We start from the raw sequence: 16,743 nt of genomic DNA, 5'->3' as shown, positions 1-16,743 counted from the left end.
AAGAGGTAACACCACACATCGACGGGGGTAAATGTTGTATTGTTGGAGCAATTTGTTTGGGTTACATTTAAATCTGCTGCTGCAACGCTTTCTCATTTACTCTTGGCTGTCCAATATCTTTTTGTTTCACCTTTCTATCTCAGTGGATCCTTTAGGTGTATATCACCAGCCTGAAGTTTGAGTCAACAATGCCTTAATAATCATGTATGTGAGCGGCATTGTGGCACAGTGGCTAGCACTGGTGCCTCACAATAGCAGGGATCTGGGTCAATTCCAACTTCAGGTGACTCTCTGTGTGGAGTTTGCACGTTCTTCCCGTGTCTGTGTGGGTTTCCTTTGGTGCTCCGGTTTCCTCCCACAGTCCAACGATGTGTGCAGGTTAGGTGGATTGGCCATGATAAATTGCCCCTTCGTGCCCAAAGATTGGGCGGGTGTGAGCAGGGCCTACATAGGGAATTTTTTCGGGGGGGTTAGTGCAGACTCGATGGGCTGAGTGACCTCCTTCTGTACTGTAGGGATTCTAAGATCTTGGCTTGTGATGACAGTTGGATCTTGATTTCGAACGATCCAGCAACAGGAGCTTCAACATCTACTCTTCGTTCAAACCTCTGGGTAGAGGATTGATAGAGAAGTGAGCAACAGATATAAACACATAGATAGTTTTGTTGGCCCGAATGCTACGATTATTAGCTGTCTGTCAATAATTCAGTGCAGCAGTAGGCTGTCTTTTGAGTGGTGAGGGTTATTGGGTTTGTCGAGATGGAAAATAAGGAGTTTTAGTTTGCATCAGACCCGTAACCATACCATGCCTAGTCTGATCGAGCTTGGGGCTGGCTATGGGTGTTGGAAGCATTCCATTCGCCATTCTTGACATTTCTTAGTTTTACAGGCACGAAAAGGACTGTCTGTGGATATGTGGATGGAGAGTATACTGTGCATTTGTACAAAATTACATATAAGATAAGCAGACTTACTGAACCACAAACTGAATTCAGGCCTAAGCATTTAAATCCTGTCCCAATTGGCAAGACATCCTGTACATTACTCCCGGGTATACTAAATAGTCATTTGATAGTACAGAACTTGAATATTGTTGAAAAATAATGTTATCAAAGCTTTTTGTCTTGCACTCATCAGGATGGCTATGCAAAATATACCAACAGGAAAGGGAACAACAATTTGCATTGCATGAGAAGAGAGTGCTTGATTGGCAAATGGATTCTTGACAGGTAGAGGCATTGCCATGGAGAGTGCAGCAGAGAACAGTTAACTGCCAAGCAGTTGTTTGAAATTCAAAACAGGCGGAAATACATTATTGTATTTTTTCAACAATACATTATTCTCTTTTTTTAAAAAAACAATACATTATTCTCAATGCTGATAGTTGTTCTCTGCTTACCTTGCCGGGCAACTATAAGGCTGGCCATGCAATCCGGTACGCTTGTCCCAGCTGCCAGGAAGGTGATTCCCATTATAACATCAGGAATTCCTAGTGTGTACCCAATTATTGTGACCTAGAAACAGCACATTACTCTTAGTAACCGAACTCAGCATTCTGGAAGCCTTGATTTTTTGGCTTTCATACTAAGATAACCACTGACGAGCATTTTGAGTGCTTCCGCATTCAAGACTCTCAGTCTCCTTTCCAAGCTCCTGAGCTACTAGCATTAATGCTGTGCTAAGATCTTCAACATAGCTGTGCAGAAGCGTTGCTGTGCTGTTTAATGCCTGATTCACAGCTCGCAACTGGCACGCACAAAACGTAGAATGGGTGTGGACTGGATTAGCAGCGAGTCCCTTTACTCCTGCGGCCAGGAGTCAAATCCAGCCCAAAGTGTTGGGAATGGTCTTTTCCTTATGTCAGTTGCAAGAGCGGCATCAGCCGCTTAACCCATCAGTCTTAATCCAGGTCCAAATGGGATGAGGGCCCCACAACACAAGGCTGCCATAACCTGTTTCCTACTAACCTGTGGGATGAGGTTACGTGATGTAGAAAAAGATGCATTGTTCACCAAGGATTTCTCTTCTAAGCTGTTAATAGACTGAAGATAAGGCCCTTCTCTGGATCGACCCTGTACTAAACCTAGACTGGGGATCCTTGATACTGCTACAGGAAGAACTCCCCTGTGCGAAGACCTCCCCTGTGCTAACATCTGACTGAGCACAACTAGTTAACAAATCAAAATACTGCAATGGATTGACAATTTGATTTAAGCTAAGAACCATCCCCAATTTCAATGATGTTTGTGTTTTCTACTTAGTCTTTATGAATGATAAAATATTTCAAGTGGATTCTTAATGTCCAGTTCCGAAACATTCCAAGATCTACAATCCTAGCTGGCAAGAAAACAAAGTCTTATATTACTTTTGGAAAGGATAATGGTGGAAGGGGAAGAGTAGCTGTAAACTCCTGGGCAATATTTCATAGTCTGAGAAATGCTGACAGAATTTAACCTGTGGCAGGGTGCAATCACTCTCACGTGCTTTTCCCCAACAGAGGGAGGGAGAAGATGGAACGCCTGCCCACAGCTGTGTGCAGTTTGTGTCATTGGCTTTAACTACACAGGGAGTTCTCCGCAAAGTTACGTTTTGGCCCACCCTGCCATCACTCAGTGCACCTGACTGGAGTGTTTTGGACTGCATCCGACACACTCCCTCTCAGTTTTTCTTTTGGTTTGTGAAGTTTCCTCGACTTCTAGGACACCTGGCCCTTCTAACAGCTGTTAACAAAACAATAAAAACACACACACACTTTGCAACATATGCTTCTCTTCAAACAGCTATTTTCCAAACTTTGGTTGGGGAGGGGGGGGGGGGGGGGGGGGGGGGACTGCTCATCTTCATTCCAATGGGTATACAGAGAAAAACAGAAAGTGAAGACATGGTTGTGTGATCCTGATTTCTCCCATCATCCCTTGCAAGTCATGGACTGAACATGGCTGCATCAGGGGGATACCACTCAGAATGTGTTGCAGCTCATCGGGTAGGTTAATCCCACTTAAGAAGTATGTTCACATCTTTTGATAATTTTAAATGCCCATCCTCTGCAGGGCCTCTCAATTTGCCTACTTTCCCATGATCAATTCCTGGGTGCGGGATTCCTCAGCCCGTCCATTCTCTCACTGGGAAATCTTTTAGTTTCCCTCCTGCCCTTATTTTCAACTCTCCGTGTGCCATCATTGAGTCCTGGGAACCAGAAAGGGGCCCACATTTTGGGGAACAAATTATCCTAATCTTTTCACTCTCGGGCATGCCTTCGGAAGTTGGTAAATAATCGTAAAAATAATCATCTATAAATTTTGTAATTAAAAATAATATTCTATCATAGTAATTAACACGAGAAATGCTGGGAAGTATTATCTTTTCATGAAACAGGTTTGTGCATGCACACAGGAACATAACTTTGCTGGATGCAGTCTACCCTCATGCATAATATCATGGAATTGCAAAATCCCAACTCTACAGGACTTTGTTGGATGCTAGTACCCAGCAGGGCAGCATATATAAAGATGGCTGCAATCTGGGAATGTAGAGGCTTCCTGGGAGATGGTGGGAGAATAGAGGCAGATTCAAATGGCTCCCCAGCAGAAAAACAAGAAATGTTTACCTGATCATAGGCAATGTCCTCATGAAATAGGGGTAGTGTTCTCAAAGCGAGGCAGTCAATGATGTGACTTGCGTGACAACACAGTTCACTGTTGGCCAGCGTTAAGACGGCCAAACTGGCTCGGCATTTTGTGGGTTCAAACAAAGGTCACAAAAAGCATGTTTGTCCTCTTGACGAGCAAGGGGGTGGGAATGAGGTTATATGATTTGCTGATGTTTAGGGTGGAATGATGCATTCTGATCAACGGAATGAGTTGGATGGTGTCCAAATGTGAATTTATGTACAAAACAATCTGGTTTAAGGGCTTTCTGACAGTGCAGTTTGGGTATTCCATTTCTAATTCTTTTCCCCATCTCTTTTGATGGTATTCCAGTCCAAAGATGTGCAATTCTACTCTCGTGCATAATATCATGGAATTGTAAAATCCCAACTCTACAGGACTTCGCTGGATCAGGTGGATTGGTCTTGCTAAAATTGCCCCTTCGTGTCCAAAGATGTGCAGCTTAGGTGGATTGGCCTTGCTAAAATTGCCCCTTATTTTCCAAAGATGTGCAGGTTAGGTGGGGTTATGGGATAGGAAGGGGAGTGGGTCTAGGTAGCGTACTCCTTCAAGCAGTTGTTGCAGATTCCACGGGCCAAATGGCCTCCTTCAGCATTGTATGGATTCTATAGAAGAGCATCAGAGGGATTTCATGGATTGGTGGTTATAGTTTTTAAACAGTTGTAAACTGCTCTCCAGTACCACTGCAAGTATCTATTCTCAATGTGTGCAGCATCTTGGACAGTGTGTACTGGGAGGCTAATTAACTCTGAGGGGCCAAGTCTAATCCTGTCCTCATCCAGTGTTTGCATAAATAATTGCAAAGTGAGCAGGAGATGGAGGCGGGGCTGATTATTTTGTGACTGCACTTAGGAGACATGGAAGCAGACTAATTATGCCCACGTTACAGGTAGCTCAGGAGTAGACCAGGAAATAAACCGGGAACCTTCATGGGAAGTATCGTCATCCACTGATCCATCAGGGCGGCTGGCAATGAGTGTCCAGCTTGCCCGCTCCTTGAAATCTCATAAAGAAACTAGAAAGGTTCAAAAAAACAGGAGAGGTGAGGTGAAGGGTGTGGGTGGGGATTCTATTTCATCTCTTGTGAAGCTTGCACTTACCATCCACACCATCATGTAGGAAAAAACAGCAATCCATAAGGTAGCCGAGACAAAGGTGAACATGAAGTACTTCTCCCAACGAGGCTTGGCACAGTTCGGAATGGTGAAATACATCAGAAAGCACAGCGGCCATGCAATCGCCCACTTTATCACATCCCACATTCCCCCTGCAGAGACAGAGATGAAGAGGGGTTCAATCTCAGACACACTGGCGGCTTTCTCAATAGGTGGGGAATGGGAACAGCAAAATAATCTGAGGTGCTAAGACCCGGTGTTCTGAGCTCAGGCTGCCAGTAGACATCCTGGCATGGCGGACATATCTTTTGATCCTCTGCCCTTGAAATCGATTGATGCCTATCAGCTGTGGCTCACTGCTGGTAGCAAGTATGGGAAATAAGCCCTATTGTACAGATCACCAATATGAATGCCCCCTCCCCCCCCATTCCCCTATCAGATTAATACTGTTCCAATCTGATTATCGTTTGCATCTTCTTGTCACCTCCTCTCTCATTCAAAAAATAAAACTATTTCCCTCATAATCTTATTGCTTTCTATTTTAGTCAATATTGCTATGGTCATAAATAGCATGACCATTCGTGATGACCGCACGCTAGGACCATATGCTCCTCTTTTATCATTTGCTCCTCCACACTTCCACAGACATAGAATCACAGAATCATACAAAAGGTACAGTACAGAAGGAGGCCATTCAGCCTGTTGTGTCTGTGATGGCCTCCTGAAGGGGCAATTGACATTCCTCCGCCTTCCTCGAAATAACCCGCCAAGTTTTCCTCCTCACATAATGATCCAATTTCCCTTTTGAAAGCCTGAATTGACCCCACCTCCATCACGGTCTCGGGCACTGCATTCCAAATGCTAATCACTCGCTGCACGGGAACATTTTTCATCACGTCTCCGTAGCTCCTTTCGTAAATTACCTTAACTCCGTGCCCTCTGGTTCTCAATCTTTTCACCAATAGGAACAGTTTCTCTTTATCTACTCTGTCAAATTTCCTCTCGACCTTCTCCTCTCCAAGGAAAACAGTCCAAATCTCTCCAGTCTATCCCTGTAACTGCAGTTTCTCGTCCCTGGAAGCATTCTCGTGAATCTTTTCTGCAGTCGAATGTCTCCATATCCTTCCTGAAGTGTGACATCCAGAACTGGACACAATATTCCAGCAGAGGCTGAACCAGTATTTTATACAGATTTAACATCCCCTACTTCGACTGCTTCTCCTTGTGTAATAACTCAAGACCTTAAAGTTCAGATGCACCTATTTGTGGATGCAGGATTTGGGGGGGGGGAATCAAAACGGAGAGGAGTGGGTTATCGGCTATGACCCTCTGTAACTGAATGGTCAGGTATGAGGTGCCCTTGGATAGTGTAAGGTGGAACTCTCCTGAGCCGCTCACGGCTGCTGCTGGGAGATCCTCAGGAGAAGCTGGGAGAAATGGCAATCCTGATGTCTGGCTGATAACTCATCACTCATTACATATCAATCTAAAGCCAGTCGGTGCGAGTAAGTATATCTTTGTGGAATATATAAAATTTTATAGAGTCACTGTCTTTATAAAAGGTGTTTTGCAATCTTTTTAAAAGAATAATTGGGATGAAGAGTGTCAGCAGTACTCAGCATCAGTATTCCGATAAAAACACTGGGTGATGCTTTGCAACCTGCCTTTGTATACAGGAGGCTGGATTTTCCGGTCTGCCAGCCACGTGCTTCTTGGTGGCACACCGTTCACTCGGAGCTGGATTCTCTACTCCCACCGCTTGTTGATGGGATTTCCCATTGAAACCACCCCACGGCTTCGGCAAACTCGTGGAAGTACGCGATTGGCGGGAAAAGACAATCGCAATGGCCGAGGAATTCCGGCCAAGGACTTTCTTTCTATCTCCTTCCAAGGATCTTTTCTCAACGTGCCTAGTGACTTATTGGTGGAGATAAAGAATTACTGTATTTTTTAAAAATTCATTCTCGGGATATGTTTGTTGATGGCAAGATTGACGCCACTCTCAAGCAAGTGGCGATGGGCCTTCTTGAGCCACTGCAGCCAATGTGGTGAAGCGGGTTCCCACCCTAGTTTCAGGTAGTGAGTTCCAGGATTTGGACACAGCAAAGATGACAGAAAGTGATAAGCTGGAAATATTCCTGTGCACCTGTTGCGCCAGCGGATACGCTACACTGCGCAGCCAGGAGACTCGCCTGGTCTGTGCATCTCAGCTGTCGTCAGATACTATTCGCCTCACCTTCTCTGAATCAAGTTTTCTGTGCGTATTCAGGCACTGTTTGCACAGCCACTTAAAACGCTGCTTCCTACGTTGTATGATTTTCCATTGCAATTTTTTTTGTTAAGCTCTGACTTTACAATGCAAATTGAGAAAAGAAAATCTGTGAATGCCTCACCTTTGTCCATGCGTGCACGTGGAGAGCATGCGCGTGGAGAACATGTGTGTGTGGAGAACGCATGGAGTGTGTGTGGGGAGAGTGTGTGTGACCTTGAGAGAAGGTGAAATCTTGGGATGAAGTTGCGTTGCGAGCTAGAGCACATGGATTGTTAAGTCATCTGGGGGCTTTTATGCATACCCATCATTTTAACAAAGGTGTTTACTGGTTAGTGGGATCTTGCTGTGCACAACCTCGTTGTTACTTTTCCCACATTCGACAGTGACGTAACCTCAAAGAGAACTGCATTGGCTGTGCAGTGCTTTGGGGAACAACTGAGGTATTTAAAGGGGTTTATAGAAGTCAGGATTTATCTTAATCCGCAACTTAATTTCATCAACAACTTGTTTTTATATAGCAATGAATCATCCCAAGGCGCTTCATAGAGGAATTTAAAACAAAGTATGGTTTCGAGCCACATAAGGAGCTATTAGGTTGCATGACCAAATGCTTGGTTAAAGATGTTTAGAAGTGTCTTAAAGAAGGAAATAGAGATAGAGAGGCTGAGAAATGTCTGGAGGGAATTCCAGAGCTTTTAGCCTTGGTAAATGGAGACATGCCAACCATTGGTGGAGCAATTAGAGTGATGGAAGTCTATAGCACAGAAAAGGCCCATCAGCAAGATGAGGGATCTGTATTTGGAGGAAGGGTTCACCAGTCTGGAGGAGCTAAGGGAGAGGGTAGAACTGCCGAGGGGGAGTGAATTCAGGTATCTGCAGGTTAGGGACTTTGCACGAAAGGTCAGGAGGGGGTTCCCTAGATTTCCGGGATTCACCCTGCTGGAGCGACTGCTGCTCCTGGATGTGGTAGGGGAGGGAAGAATTGGGGATATATACAAGTGGCTGGAGGAGCAGGGAGGTGAGCAGGTGGTGAAGATCAAGGAGAAATGGGAAGTGGAGTTTGGAGGGGAGATCAATTGGGGAGTATGGAGTGAGGCACTGCGTAGGGTAAACAGGACCTCCTCTTGTGCAAGGATTGTTTGAGGTGGTGCACAGGGTGCATATGACTCAGGCGAGAATGAGTGGTTTCTTTCAGGGGGTAGCAGATGAGTGTGAGAGGTGTGGGCGGGGGCCAGCGAGTCACGTGCACATGTTTTGGGATTGCGAAAAATTGGGAAGATTCTGGACGGGAGTGTTCGCAGTCTTAGCCAGAACAGTGGAGGAGGAGGTGGACCTTTGGTGGCGATATCTGGGGTTTCAGAGAAGCCGGAGCTCATGGAGAGGAGGAAGGCCGATGTTGTGGCCTTCGCCTCTCTGATTGCACGGCGGCGAATTTTGCTGGAGTGGCGGCCGGCATCGCCACCGGGGGTAGCAACTTGGTTGGGTGACCTGTACGAATTATCTGTACAAACTGTATAGTTGATTGTTGGGAAGCATGTTTCCCGGGGTGTTTGTTCACTATAACCTGTTTTAAAACATAGAACATAGAACAGTACAGCACAGAACAGGCCCTTCGGCCCTCGGCCCTGTCATTTGATACATGTTCGTAATAAAATACATTAAAAAAAAAGAAAAGGCCCGTCAGCCCATCGCGTCTGTGCTGGTCAAAAACAACCACCTAACTAATTATAATCAGGAATGCCCAAGAGGCCAGAATTAGAGGAATGCGGATATCTCGGAAGGTTGTGGATTTGGAGATGAGAGAAATAGGGAGAGTGCGATCCATGGAGAGATTTGAAAACACGTAACAAACTTGTACACATATCCATACCAATATGTTTACATGTTTCAATGCTCCTATCGCAAAGCATGATTTCAACCCACATGAGAATAACTGGCAAAATTCCACAGCACCCAACATAAATTCCAATCTTGTCAGCAGCTGAATATAATGATAGTGGGCAGTCACCTCACATACCAGCAGAGGGAGGTGGAGAGCAGATTCTGCCTGCACACAACAACCACAGCACAAGGAGAACCATACACCCATCCCTCACTCACTGAATCAGGCAACAGTGAGGTAAACTACGCAGCCTGGGTACATAACAGTGCCAGGTGCTTTAGAACAGGCTCAAACAGACTATCAGAGTCCCCCTCTACACACTTTTCCAAAATCCACCTGGATTTAAATATTGATACAACTCCTATTAAAAGCAGCACCTAACTCAGAAAAAAAGAATGACTTGCATTTAGATAGTTCTTCACAATATCAGGATTTTCCAAACTGCTTTACAGCCAATGAAATACTTCTGAAGTGTGGCCATTGTTGTAATGTTGGAAACGCAGCAGCCAATTGGCTTACTAGCTCCCACCCACAGCAATGTGCAAATGACCAGATAATCTGCTTTTTTGTTGATTGTGGCCAGGATACCGGTGATAACTTTCCTGCTCTTCTCTGAAATGATACCAAGTGATCTTTCACATCCACCCGAGGGGGCAGACGGGACCTCGGTTTAACGTCTCATCCAAAAAACGGCACTTCCAACAGTAGCGCCCTCCCTCAGTACTGCACTGAGATGTCAGCCAGAATTTATGTGCCCAAGTCCTGGACTGAGACGTGAGCCTGCAACTTTCTGTTCAGGGGTGGGTGTGCTAGGAACTGAGTCATGGCCAACATGGACCACTCACCTGGTAAGTGGAATGGCACATACGGCCCTTCTCCTTCATCCTCCTCCTCTTCCTCTTCATCATTTTCATTGTTCTGGTTGTCCTCATTCTCGTTCTCCCTTTCGTTTCCAGCCACGGTCTTGTCCTCCTCCCTCCTCCTCTGCCCGTTGACGTTCCTCTCCGTGGAGTTGCTCGGCCCTGTTCCGTTCTCGATGTTGTGTTTTGCCGGCATTTTAATGGAAACCTCGGGTTCTCCGTTGGAAACAGTCTTGCTGCTGATCAGCCTTTGTCTCTGAAAATACAGAGGGCAAGAAAATGGACTGCGTTAGCATGTAGGCTCCTCTGGCACGAAAAGCACTGACCTACATTCTCATGAGGAACTGCTGCGGCTTCATAAAAGAGAACGGAAATATCAAGAAAGCATTCATAAATACACGGGGGGAAAGCGCGAGCTCAACTGTCAGTCATTTTAGCTTAAGGGAGATCAGGGGCCGGATTCTCTGGTTCCCCAGTCGCGTGTTCTGGGCAGCGGGCTACATACATAGATACATAGAATTTACAGTGCGGAAGGAGGCCATTCGGCCCATCGAGTCTGCACCGGCTCTTGGAAAGAGCATCCTACCCAAGGTCAACACTTCCACCCTATCCCCATAACCCAGTAGCCCCACCCAACACGAAGGGCAATTTTGGACACTAAGGGCAATTTAGCATGGCCAATCCACCTAACCTGCACATCTTTGGACTGTGGGGGGAAACCGGAGTACCCGGAGGAAACCCACACACACACAGGGAGGATGTGCAGACTCCGCACAGACAGTGACCCAAGCCGGAATCGAACCTGGGACCCTGGAGCTGTGAAGCGATTGTGCAATCCACAATGCTACCGTGCTGCCCTAATTATATTATATCCCACTATTCCCACCTCCATCGCTTGTCAATGGAATTTCCCACTGAAGTCACTCCACGCTGCATGGAAACCCACGGGCGGGAATGCACTGCCGACGGGTGCAGAGAATCCCAAAGGATGGAAAATCCCAGCCCAGGTCTAGACAGACTTGGTGGGCACGATTCTCTGAGCCCTGCGCCAGGCTGGAGAATCGCCGCAACTGCACCATGCCGCCCCGACGCGCGATTCTCCGAGGTGAGGAGAATCGGCGCCATTGGCGGTGGCGCGTTTGACGCAGTGCTGGTCGCGGGCCGCTGTACGCTGCGGGGCCGCCAATTCTCTGGCCCGGATGGGCTGAGCGGAAAAGCAGAGTCCCACCGGCGCCGTCCACACCTGGTCGCTGCCGGCGGGAACTCTGTGCGAAGGGGTCGGGGGTGGGGACACACACACACGACAGGGGGGGCTCATTCCCCTGGGAGGGGGGGCCTCCGATGGGGTCTGGTCCGCGATCGGGGCCCACCAATAGGCGGGCCAGCCTCTCTCCCCCTCCCCCCCGACCTACTTTGGTGCGCGGCCGGCCCCTGAACCCCCACGCCATGTTGAGTTGGGGCCGGCGCGCTGAAGAAGTCGTCCGCGCATGCGCGGGTTGGCACGCTGCCCAGGAAGGGAGGCTGGAGCCTATGGGGGCCAGAATCGGTAGTCCCCGCGCCTGTTTTGCGCCGTCGCGTACTCTGCCTCCATTTTGGAGAATCACGCCCAGGGTTTTCAACATTCAGCTATTTTCATGAAACACAGTCACCATCAAATTGGATGCTGTCACCTCCTTGTCAGATGGGGTAGGATTTTCTTTTTGGTACAACGCCCACCGCTTAAAGGATCCCCACTCACCACAGACCAATATTGGGTAAATTGCACTAACCATCTCCCATTGCCATTACTCTTAAACACAACACATTTGAAGTGTGCTGGTTATTTTGAGCTGCATAAGAGGTGGTAGTTTTGTTTTTAAGTTACTACCAGCCCATTTTAACATTGCTGCTATGGTTAGCTCTGACGCATATTCCTTATTCAATACTCTCATGAATTGCAATTGCAGAGGACCCAGGGGAAAGAGGAAGAATCACAATGATCTAGAGATGGAGACACTGGGAAAGCCTGTGCAGAAATGTTACCATTTACTCTTAACTGTGAACAAATCTGAGGCGGCACGGTGGCACAGTGGTTAGCACTGCTGCCTCACGGTGTTGAGGACCCGGGTTCGATCCCGCCCCGAGTTACTGTCTGTGTGGAGTTTGCACATTCTCCCTGTGTCTGCGTGGGTCTCACCCCCACAACCCAATAAGATGGTCAGGATAGGTGGATTAGCCACACTAAATTGTCCCTTAATTTAAATAAAGTGAGGATAAATCAAGAACTTCTGGTGGCAGCATGTAGGAGAACGTTGTATATTGGGTTGATCCTGCCAGAGTCCTGAGTTTTAGGCCCTTTTCATCTGTTTTCTGTCGGGAAAATTGCATGAAATGTTGTCCCTGTCGAGAGTGGTTGGTGGAGGTTGGACAAGAACCTGCGGAAAATTTAGGGGAGGAAGGATTCGAGCGCTAGGCCGCCAGGAGGTTTGAGCATAATGAAGGGTGCGTGGGCAGGGAAGGTGGCAGGGGGCGAGTGGTTTTGAGAGGAAGTGGCAGGGGAGTTCTGGGAAGGGGAAGGGGTTAGTTTACTGACAGTGACTGGGGAGGTGCCACCTTGTATGGGCCCAGGAAGTTGGGGGGGGGGGGGGGGGGGGGGGGCATGCGAACATTGTCCAGAAGGATAATAGCTGAGGGGGGAATGGGAGGGTGGGCGAGGGCCCCTCCGATCCAGTTGGGACGTGGCATGTACGGGGTTTTGGAACCCGGGAAACGGGCGAGGGTTTTCATGCACTTGCGGGGGCTGGAGTTCTGAGAAACAAAAGAATCCGGTTCCAGGTGGAGATGGTGGTGGAAGATCGGGGAAGGGGGGTGGTGGTGGGGGGGAGGGGGGTATGTGAACCAACAATGTCAGCTTTATTCGTTTTAAATATTTTATTCAGGCATTTTGATAAAAAACAAACCGAAGCAGAAGCAAAATTGTACAACATTATAAAGAACCAACACCCACTCCCCCCTGCTCCCTACTATTGCCCCCACCTCCCATCCTGCCTTCCCAATTTTAACCCCCTTACCCCCTCCCCTTTTAGTGACTCCTCAATCCTCCTTAAAGAAATCAATGAACTTCTTCCATCTCCGGGCGACCCCATCAACCGTCCCCCTCAGGACGAACTTAACCTTCTCCATCCTCCGGAATTCTGACAGGTCACTCACCCATACACACGCGTTCGGCAGCTCCCATCCCCTCCATCCAAGTGGTAAGATCCATCTCCGGGCTATCAGGGAGGCAAAGGCCAGAACGTCGGCCTCTCTCGTCCCCTGCACTCCCGGGTAGTCCGACACCCCAAATAGTGCTACCTCTGGACTTGGGGCCACCTTTACCCCCAAACCTCAGACATTACATCTGCAAACCCCTGCCGGAACCCCTTTTGCTTCGGACATGCCCAAGACATGTGGACGTGATTCGCAGGCCTCCCCATGCACCGCTCATGACTAACCTCTACCCCGTCCAGAAACCTACTCAGCCGCTCTACCATCATATGTGGCCCCTGAAGTACTTCAAACTGAATAAGGCTTAGCCTTGCACAAGAAGAGGACGCATTCACCCTCCTCCCACTCCTGCTTTATTTCCCCCACCGGGGACCCCTCCCAATCTATCAGACACCTTCCCCTCCCCCATTTCCCCCTTCGACAGCACCTCGTCTTGCAATCCCAAGAGCAGTAACTCAGGAAAGTACAGCACCTCTTTTCCCAAAATCCCAAACCTGCCGGTACCCTAAACCGTTCCCCCAGGGCAGCTCATACTCCAGGTCCTCTAATTTCACAAAACTGCCCCCTACAAACAGGTCCCCGAATCGTTCAATCCCTGCCTGCTGCCACCCCTGAACCCTCACACCCAGTCTCTCCCCCCCCCCCCCCCCCCCCCCCGGTGCAAACCTATGATTATCACAAATCGGTGCCCACACTGAGGCACCCTCCAGAACCAAATGCTGCCTCCACTGCTCCCAACACCCTCAAGGCTGACACCACCGTGGGCACACGGAGTACCTGAGCAGTGAGAACGGCAGGGACGCGGTGAACAGTGCTCATAAGCTCGTTCCCCGAAAAGAAGCCGTCTCCATCAGCCCCCATACCGACCCCTCCCCCAGGACCCATTTCCTAACCATGGCGATGTTCGCTGCCCAGTAGTATTTCATTATATTCATCAATGCTACCCCCCGCTTCCTCTCCCACGCTCCGAAAAATCCCTTTTGACCTGCCCATACAAACCCAAAGATCAGTGTGTTAACCGTTTTAAAGAATGACTTCGGGACAAAGATCAGGAGGTTCTGAAATAGAAACAGGAACCTTGTCAACACCGTCTTCTTTACTGTCTGCACCAGTTCCACCAATAACAGTGGCAGCACGTCCCACCTCTTAAGTCCCCCTTCATCTGCTCCACCAGCCGAGTTACATTCACCTTGTGCAGCTGTGCCCAACCCCGCTTCACGGGAATGCTCAGGTATCTAAAACTCACCCCCACTACCATAAACAGTAGCTCCCTAATCACTTCTCCTGCTCTCTGGCTCAATCAGGAACACCTTGCTCTTTCCCATGTTCATCTTGTACCTGGAGAAACGGCCTACGCCCTCCAAAATCCCCATAATGCCCCAATGGGTCTGAAATGCGCAACAACAGGTCGTCACTGTACAGTGAAACCTTGTGCTTAACCCGCCCCCACCCAACACAATCCCTTTCCACTCCCTCAACGCTCTAAACGCCATTACTAGTGGCTCTATTGCCAAAGCAAAAAGCAATAGGGAGAGCGGGCACTCCTACCTCATCCCATGATGCAGTTTGAAATATCCCAAACTCACCCACTTCGCTCGCACACGAGGGAACGGTGCCTTGTACAACAATCGGACCCAGTCCACAAACCCCTGCCTGAACTGCCCCAGCACCTCCCACAGATATTCCCACTCCATCCAGTTGAAAGCCTTCTCCACATCCATCGCCACTACCACCTCCACCTCCTCCGGAGGCATCATAATCACATTAAACAGCCCCCTCACATTTGCTGACAACTGTCTCCCTTTCGGGTGGGGACCGATACTGGGTTAGGTGTTTTCGAGAGGAAGTGGATGAGAGGATTCTGTGAGGGGAGGGGTTGCTCGATGGTAACAATAGGACGTGGCCGGCCAAGCCCAGTGTCAGGGCCTAGTGTTATGATGATGATGGATCAGAGGGGACGGGGAGGAGGGGTGAGAGACCACCCCCCCTGGTTCGGATACTTACGTGGAATATGAGGGGTTTGTTAGAAGGAGGTTTTCAGTGCCATCTTGGGGCTAATGCTCGTGAACTTGGAACCAGGACCCCAAGAGGCCTATATCGGGGTGTCGGACTGGCTCAGGCGGCTGGCGGGTTTGTGGGCAGATGTTAGCGTTCACCTCGCTGATTGCCCGGATTCCTGTTGGGGTGGATGTCATCTTCTCCATCCTGTGACATGGCTTGGTTGGGGGGGGGGACCCACTTGAATTTGTTTGACTCTCGGGAAGGTGAAGTTTCAGCTGAAGGGGATGAAGGAAGGGCTTCAAAATCATGGGGGCTGTTTATTATGCACTTCCGAGAATAGGTTGCCATTGAAAATTTGGGGGGGGGGGGGGGGAAATCGGCAGTATAGCTGTCTTTGGTTTCACTGTTTACGGATTGATTGTTAATTTATGTCCCCTGGAATGTTCGGTACGGGTGAATGTTTTGGTCTGTATATTGAGCGGGGTGCGGTTTGTGTGTTGGGGATTTTATTGCATTTGCTTTTTGTTTTTTCTTGGTCGTTTATTGACGAAACTGTTGAAAATGAGGAGAATAAAAAGATTTTAAAATAATTGTCTCCCTTTCACAAATCCTGTTAGTCCTCGCTTATCACTCCCGGGACACAGACCTCAATTCGCGAAGCCAACACCTTCACCAGCAACTTAGCGTCCACATTCAATAGCGATATCGGACAGTACGATCCACACTGCTCTGGATCCTTGCCCTTTTTCACTGTCAAAGTGGTGGATGCCTGTGCAAGTGTAGGGGGGAGATCCCCCTCTCCCTATGCCCTCACCAGCAGTGGTCCCAGGTCCCCCCAAAACCTTTTATCAACCAACATCGCAAACCACCTCAGGAGGAAAGAGCAGTGCTCCGAAAGCTAGTGTTTGAAACAAATATGTTGGACTTTAACCTGGTGTTGTAAGACTTCTTACTGTGTTCATCTATCAAAGAATCTTCTCTTTATCCAGAAAGCGGTGCAATCACACCACCATCACCTTTGGCAACTCGTCCACTTGCAGCCTTCGCATCAGCGCCCTGTCGACCTCCAGGGGACGATCAAGTTCCCCTCCCCCATCAACTGCTCCAACATTCTGGTCACACACGTGTCGGCCTCCGCACGTTAGATGCCTTCGGGCATCCCCACAATCCTCAAATTCTGCCTTCTGGAGCGGTTCTCCAAATCTCCACCTTCTCTTCAGCCTCTTTTGGGTCTCCCGCATCACCCCCACCTCAGTCACCAACAAGGCCAACTGCTCCTCATGCTCCCCCATGGCTTCCTCCACCTTGGCCAGGTCCTCCAGGCCTCCTTCCTCAGCTGGCTGAACTTAGCATTTAGAAATTCCACCAGCTGCTCCGTTAACCACTGGGCGAGCAGAACGGGCCCTGTGCCCTCCTCCATCTTAACCTGTGGTGCACCACGAAGACTCCTGTTCCAGCAGCTCCTTTCTTCTCAAACCCATTCTGTGTTTGTGGATCCATCCACCAGCCATACCTTCTCCAGGTACTCCTACACCTCTTTCCATCCAAAACATCGCCCCTCAGACGGGAAAGGACCAAAAAATACCACCTTGAATGGGAGCCAGCGAATGTGCGACTGCTCACTCCATGGCCACCACCGGAAGTCTCCGACAATGTCGGCTTTATGAAGAGGATGATGGCGGCGATCCCAGGCATAGAT

The 16,743-nt window shown here is 48.7% G+C and overlaps 1 protein-coding gene across 2 annotated transcripts in view; it reads right to left on the bottom strand.

The window, feature by feature from the left end:
* slc24a3 (solute carrier family 24 member 3) overlaps positions 1-16,743 on the bottom strand; it is a 498,180-nt gene that overhangs the window by 10,636 nt on the left and 470,801 nt on the right. For both annotated transcript variants that reach the window (XM_038805855.1, XM_038805865.1), the window contains 3 exons: positions 9,783-10,053; positions 4,769-4,935; positions 1,400-1,514 (listed from right to left, as the gene is read on the bottom strand). In XM_038805855.1, the coding sequence (XP_038661783.1) occupies positions 1,400-1,514; positions 4,769-4,935; positions 9,783-10,053 (553 nt within the window). The remainder of the gene's footprint in view (positions 1-1,399; positions 1,515-4,768; positions 4,936-9,782; positions 10,054-16,743) is intronic.

Source organism: Scyliorhinus canicula, chromosome 1 (assembly GCF_902713615.1).
Source record: "Scyliorhinus canicula chromosome 1, sScyCan1.1, whole genome shotgun sequence".
Taxonomy (NCBI): Eukaryota; Metazoa; Chordata; class Chondrichthyes; order Carcharhiniformes; family Scyliorhinidae; genus Scyliorhinus; species Scyliorhinus canicula.
This window is presented reverse-complemented; position numbering and strand designations above follow the sequence as displayed.